A 7,472-nucleotide genomic window follows, 5' to 3' on the forward strand; every position below is an offset into this window, starting at 1 on the left:
TACAGGTTGAATAAGTATGGTAAAAGAATTCAACCTTGACGGCACACCTTTTTTAATTTTAAACCATTCAGTGTTCCCAAGTTCTATTTGAACAACTGCCTCTTGGTCCAGGTACAGATTCCTCATGAGCACAATTAAGTGTCCCGGAATACTCCTACTTTGCAATGTTGTGCTCCAGTGTATTATGGTCATCTGTATTGTCCTTTGGAGTCCTGGTGTGGTACTGTAGGATCACTGGCACTGGACTGCTAACCACAAATTTGGTGGTACAAACTCAACATCTGCTCCTTAAAAACCCTGTACCGGGTTGCTGTGAGTCAGAAATGACTGAATAGAATTTAACAGTCTTGTCCTTTGGGAAATGTATTTGTATTTTGCAGGCTTTCTGTGTAGGAAAGAATATTGAATATACTTAGGTGATAGACATAAAAAAGAAAAAAAAAAACCTTAAGTAAAAGATAGAGGCATATGAACTGGGTTTGAATAAGATCACATTGGCAGCTTCATAGTATAGAACCACTGTTTGTCATTCCCGGAATTTCATGAAAGAAGTTATTATTTAACTATTATTAGATTATTCAGTCTGGTGCAGAGCTGTCCAGTAGAACTTTTCGTGAATGAAAATGTCCGTATTGGACATTTGAGTACTTAGCATTTGCAGTATAACTGGTGTGATTGAGGGGATTCATATTTAATTTTATTAAACTACTTAAAATGCAAATCTAAATTTGTAGTGTCTAGTGGCTACTAATTATATGTGTCTACTGGCTACTATACTAGACAGCACAGTTCTGACACAGTAATACATTTTTCATCTAGAACTCTCATTGAGATCATAGTATAGATTGGGACAGTGGAAGTTTGTACTAGAAGCTAAGAGCCTGAGAAACTTTTAAAATAATATGAAATAGAACCATTGATACGTTGATATAAGTGGGACATGATGAAGGTATATTGTAAAGGAAGAATTTAATGTGAGTTAAATTGAGCAATAAACGGGTTTCTTTTTAGAGTTAAATCAAGTAAGTGGTAGCTCTGACTTTATAGCTGGATCGTATAGAGTAACAAATCAGCAGAACCTGGTGACTGGTTGAGTATAGGCAGTGGGGGCAGGGGAATGGGAATTAAATTTGACTCTAGATTGAAAGGCCATACACTAATGGCAAACCACATGTAGGAAGTTTTGTGTTGGCAGCATAAGAAATACTTTTAGATGGAGTTTACATTTCATTATAAGCGTGGTGTTTGAACTACAAGGTCAGCAGTTATTTAAAAAGTGCCTAGCTGACATGTTATTTAAAGGAAAATGAAATACAAAAGATTGGCAAATACTGATGTATTTGCTAGCTATAAAGGTCTTAACTTTGGGGCAGGGAGGATTTGCCAGTTTTTTTATCCCTATGTATTTGCATATGTCTGTGTATGGAGTACACCAGCTGCTCCTCAGGAGAAAAAGGAGATTTTTCTGTTCCCTCAAAGATTTAAAGTCTCTGAAGTCCTATACAGAGTATCTGTAAGACAGAACTGACTTGATGGCACTTAACAACACATTGAAGTGACTCAAACATTTATGTTGTCTGCATGACTTGTAAGAGAATTTGAGTTTGTGAACCGTGCTACATGAGAAATACCTCCAGTAGGAGGGGAAAAATGTGTTGTTTAATACATTAAGTTCAGTCTTAAGCATGCTTAAAAATGATAAACATTAACATCTTGAAAAGTGGGTCTTGTGTTTTAAAATCAAGGTGGTAGAATGGGAAGGCAGGTCCGTTGAAATGGAAATTTTGGCCTTAGGTATAAAGAAGGGAATTCGTATTTGAGAATATCTAACATTAAGATAGTAGTAAAATCCATGTGATTTGAGTCAGTCATTCCTTCCTTCAGCAATAATGTATGGAGTGTTCTATGAGTCCCTCACATAGAAGTGCTTAGCAGAAAGCTCTTTGTTCATGAAGTTTACCTTCTATAGGTCTGAATAGTCTCTTTCACAAAAATAGCATCGGGGAAATAATATGGGACTGTGCCTTGTGAATTGAAGAAGCCTATCATTCTGCTGTGCATAAGGTTGCTATGAGTTGGTACTGGCTCAATGGCACCTCACAACATCTGTCAAGAGAGCTGAAAAGGTAATGTCGTTTTTAATGATAAAGAATATTAGAGTGAGCTTAGTAGAATAGAAAGTACTCTGGCCTGAGAAATCAAAGTCCTGATTCCAACTCTACCATCAGCTAAATGTACCACCATGGGCAAAGTAAAACCTCTATAAATTTCACTATTGTAAAAACCAGCAAGATCTAGGTTTTTCAAACTACTGCTCATAATCAATTGAAGTCATTTAAAAAGTGCCCAGCTGACATATGTTATTTAAAGAAAAATAATCCAGAAGAGTAGTAAATATAGTGTATTTGCTCACTTTAAAGGTCTTAACTTTGTGGGAGAAAAAAATATTGGCAGTTTTTTTATGCCTATGTGTTTGTCGAATTGTGATATAAAATGTTTTGCTGTTGTAATGAATTCTCATCAGAACATTTAGAAACTCGCGTATGTGGCCTGTAAGATCTAGTCCTGGTGTGGTGCTGTAAGGTAAGCAGTGGACTGCTAACTGTGAAGTTGAAGGTTCAAATCTACCAGCCATGCCTTGGGAACCTATACAGGGTTGCTGTGAATGGGAACCGTCTCAACGCACTTAGCAGTAACAACAAGATCTAATCCAGACGGATGCCTCCATAGCTTTTTGTAAATTATATAAGTAACTTATTGTGGATTTTAAGTGCTGTCAAATCAGTTCTGACTCACAGGACCTTGTATAGGTTGTTTGAAGTTGTAAATCTTTTCAAAAGCAGAAAGCCTCATCTTTCTCCCATGAAGTTGCTGGTGGGCTCGAACCACTGACTTGCAGTCTAGTGTTTATCTTACAGAGCCTCCATACTCACCATTAGTAGTTTAGTTTTATGAAGATATTTAGCATTTCTTTAACTCTCTTAACACTGCACTTTCTAACACCACAGTTTCATGATAGAAAAAGTTGAATATTTACATGAAAATTGGATAGGAAGGAAAAATTCTTTGAATGTTTTTATTCAGTTTTCAAAATTTGGTTAATAAGAGAAGTAGCTTCAAATTGGTTTTCAGAACAAGAAAGCCTTATGTAATACCAAAAATTGTTACTTATATTTTGGAGACATTAGTTCTTGTTCTTGAGTTACTGGTAGATAACGTGATTCTAGAGGATCTCTGAGGATGATAATACTCTGTTTGGTTCATAAAGATTAGGAGATTTTATTGGAAAAAAATATTTAGAAAATTTAGTTTACACAAATTTAAGGTTTTATTTTTATTAATTTAACTTTTATTAAGGACTTTGTGTATCACTCCTTAAATTTTAACTTTCGAAAGCAAGATGAGAAAATGTAATCCTGGTGGAACTCTATGGAATAAAGCATTGGACCGTGAGGTTGGCCTGAACCATAAGGTAGGGGGTTCAAACTCACCAGCCGCTCTTTGGAAACTCTGCACAGGGTTGCTGTGAGTCAGAACCAGCTCAACAGCACTTAATAACAACAAGTGCCCATTTAATTGTCTTTATAAATATGAATTAATCTAATGAATGTAAAGAGAAATATTTACAAAATGAATCTGAGTTTCATTTGATGTTATGAATGACATAAACTTATTTTTAAGGTATGTGGTTGTGGAATATCAAGATCAAGATACTCAACAGAGAGATCCAAAGACCCATGAGATGTACTTTAATGTAATGAGAAGATTAAGCCATGCATTGCTGAAGGTAACTTTTCAACATCAGCCTAGCAAACTCTCATGCATGAGCCAGTATGGACTCTTGCCTACTTTCGTGCATCTCATGAGCTAAAGATGGTTATTACAATTTTAAATGAATGAAAAAAATCAAAATAATGTTTTGTGACATATGAAAATGATTTGAAATGAAAAATTCCATATTTATTCAATGTTATTAGAACATGGTTGCCATGCTCATTTGTATTTCCATTGTCTTTGGCTGATTTTCTGCTGCCAAAGCAGTTGCATAGTTGGAATGGAGAGTGTATAGCTCACAAAACCTAAAATGTTTACTCTTTGAGCACTTCCAGAAAGTTTACTGACGACACTTGAGTTCATTAAATCAGTACACGGAGTCCTAGTGTGGTGCTATAGGATAAGCACTGAACTGTTCACCATAAATTTCACACTCCCAGCCGCTCCTTGAAACCTCTATACAACAGGGTTGCTATGAGTAGGAACCAACTCAATGGCACTTAAATGACAACAACATACATGGAAAAAAAGAAAAATGTCCGTGCCCCTTCTCCCTCTTATCTCTGTGTTTTATTTTTCTTATTAAGACTAGATGCACTCCCAGAATTTTGACAGTGATTGGATGCAGGTACTGTACCGATAACTTATTTTGATGCTCAAATAGTTTTTACATCACAGCTTTGAAAAGCCTATGAATCTGTTCTGTTCTGCACGCATAGGGTCACTATGGATCAGAATCAACTTAGTGACAATGGCAGGAAACTGCTGATAGGGATGTATGAGATTATTTTCCTCTTAGTGTTCTTGTCATTCTTAAAGTAATGTCACAGTGCTGTCTTCAGGTCACTTACCACATTTATCACCTTGTGAAGACATTTCAGTTTCTCTAAGTTTAGATTTCTGTGTCTTTGAAATGGGATAATAATATTTACCTAGCCAGCCTTGCCAAGATAATTAGAATATAAAATGAGAAAATGTATCTTATACTAATTTATAAACTTAGAATCATTACATAGAAATTATAGCATTTAGTTTAAAAACCTAAAATCAGGCCCATTCCCACCGAATTGATTCTGACTTGTAGTGACCTCCTAGGGCAGAGTAGGACTGCTCCGTGGAGTTTCCAAGGCCATCATCTTGTCATCTTTATGAGGAGTCTTGGCGTGGTGCAGTACGGTAAGCACTGAACTGCTAGCCACAAGGTAAGCAGTTCAAACCCGCCAGCCGTTACTTGAAAACCCTGTACAGTGTTTGCTGTCAGTTAAAACTGATTCTGTAACACGTAACAACAACAACCTTTATGAACAGACTGCTGCATCTTTCTCTCACAGAGCAGCTGGTCTGTCTGAACCACTGACCACTTGGTTATCACCCAGCCTTTTGATTTTATGACTTATATTTTACTAATAAACATGCAAGTGTTAAAATGCTACTTGATTACTTTCTCTAAATATGTTGTTGTTAAATACTATCAAGTCAGTTTCAACTCTTAGTGACCCTGTATAGTATACATATATGAATCCTGGTCTGGCGCTGTGGGCTAGTGAGTCAGACTGTGAAGTCGTTTGAAATGCCAGGTCGGTGACTCAAGCTCACCAGCGGCTCCTTGGAAACCCTATACAGGGTCGCTATGGGTCAGAACCAACTTGCTGGCACCTAATAACAACATGGATATAATGTAAATTTTCTTTTTTTTTTTTTTTCCTCTACAACCAAAATACTTGGCTTTCTGTGCTTGCAAACATTTATAGCCTTGGAAACCCTATGTGGGGTTGCTGTGGCGTCCCGGTGTAGTGCTGTAGGATAAGCACTAGATCTCAAGTTTGGTTTGAACTGCAAGGTTGGTTGGTTGGTTCAACCTCACCAACCACTCCTCGGAAAGCCTATTTAGGGTTTCTGTGAGTCAGAACTGATTCACCGGCACTTAATAATAAATATAAACACATACATATAGTCCTTTGACACAGGAGAGTATATTTGACACTATTTCTGAATACATGGCAAGTACTGTTGAGTCAGTTCCAACTCATATATGGGGTTTCCTAGTAGCAGCTGGTGAGTTTGAACCTCTGACCTTGCATTTTAGTGCATTATCCTACCGCGCCACAGATATTTATTAAGTCAACGAGTGAATGAGTGCTGCATGAAAAAATCCCATCCAGTCACTTGGTTGTAGTAGCAAAACCCATATTAGTACTCAGTTTTTGTTGTTATTAAGTGCTGTCAAGTCGGTTCTGACTCGTTATTGTCAGGTGCCATCGAGTCGGTACCGACTCATAGTGACCCTGTGCACAACAGAATGAAACACTGCCCAGTCCTGGGCTAACCTCACAATTGCTGCCACGCTTGAGCCCATTGATGCAGCCACTTTGCCAGTCCATCTCGCTGGGGGTTTTCCTCTGACCCTCCACCTTATCAAACATGATATCTTTTCCAGCGACTGGTCCCCCCAGAAAATATGTCCAAAGTATGAGAGACAAAGTCTGGCCATCCTAGCCTCCAAGGAGCACTCTGGCTGTACTTCTTCCCTAGCAACCTGGTATACGGTTTCTGAGGAGCGGCTGTTGTGCTTGAACCACTGATCTTTGGGTTTAAACTGACCTTGCGATCCAGTGCACTATCCTGTAACACCACACCATGAAGATAAGTTTTCAACTGTGGAAGTTATGGTATCAAATATAGCCAATTTCTCATTCTCTCTGAATAAGATAATTACCTAATCCCTTTCAGTTTTACTTCGTACTGAGTTTGCAACTATGATAATAAAATTCTCCCACGCCATTAAAGACATCCTGATCATTATGCTTCAGAGAACTTATTTTCCTTTCCTTTGTTTCCTTCAGGGTGATAAGTCTGCCAGAGTTACGCGCTCTTTGCTGGCTGCACAGCAAACGTTTGTAGATCGGTTGGTGCATCTGATGAAGGCAGTGCAGCGTGAAAGTGGCAATCGGAAAAAAAAGGTAAACCTCTTCTGGGCTTTGTTTTCAGCTTATGACTAATGAGGACGTGGCAGTATAAAATACTGACTTTGGGCCACTGTATGTTTACATTGGTGTTTATCATGAAATTCTTATGTAACTGTTGTGATAGGATCACTTATAAGCAATGAAAATGTGGAGGATCTTGTTTTATGAGCTTATATATTAATTCCTTTAACCCCCACAACCCTGCAAACTGTTGTTGAGTGCTTCGAGTTGGTTTCAACTCTATAGTGTTTCCAAGGAGGGGTGATGGGTTTGAACCACAGACTTTTCGTTATCAGTCCAGTGCTTATTCTACAGCTCTACACCCTGAAAGCTAGGTACTATTATTATCCGAATTATAAAGAAAGGAGCCATAGAGAAGGTTGCATAGAGTCACAGTGCTAGTGTGGTGGTGAGAAGTGAGTAGAGTCCTCACCATTCTGTGGTTATCTGCTTTTTGGTTATCATGCTATTTATTGGCACCTCAACTAGTAATGGAAGATAACTTGAAACAGAAGTAACTTGATAATATTTAGACACAAAAAAAATGTGTTAGTATGTCTAACCATACTTTTAAATGGGGATATTAAAGAAGTGTTATTTATTTGGTGTCCTGGTGTGGCATTGTAGGGTAAGCACTGGTCTTCTAACACTTCAAACCCACCTGCATCTCCTTGGAAACCTTATAGGGTTGCTTTGAGTTGTAACCAGCTTAATGGCGCTTAACAACAACAA

The 7,472-nt window shown here is 37.9% G+C and overlaps 1 protein-coding gene across 1 annotated transcript in view; it reads left to right on the top strand.

Annotated features, from left to right (window-relative positions):
• The window catches only part of PIK3C3 (phosphatidylinositol 3-kinase, catalytic subunit type 3), a 186,512-nt gene that overhangs the window by 131,822 nt on the left and 47,218 nt on the right, over nt 1-7,472 (top strand). Inside the window, exons 14-15 of the mRNA XM_006835138.1 lie at nt 3,682-3,787; nt 6,618-6,734. Of these exons, the coding sequence (XP_006835201.1) occupies nt 3,682-3,787; nt 6,618-6,734 (223 nt within the window). The remainder of the gene's footprint in view (nt 1-3,681; nt 3,788-6,617; nt 6,735-7,472) is intronic.

The sequence above is a fragment of the Chrysochloris asiatica genome, unplaced genomic scaffold (assembly GCF_000296735.1).
Source record: "Chrysochloris asiatica unplaced genomic scaffold, ChrAsi1.0 scaffold00015, whole genome shotgun sequence".
NCBI classification, from domain to species: Eukaryota; Metazoa; Chordata; class Mammalia; order Afrosoricida; family Chrysochloridae; genus Chrysochloris; species Chrysochloris asiatica.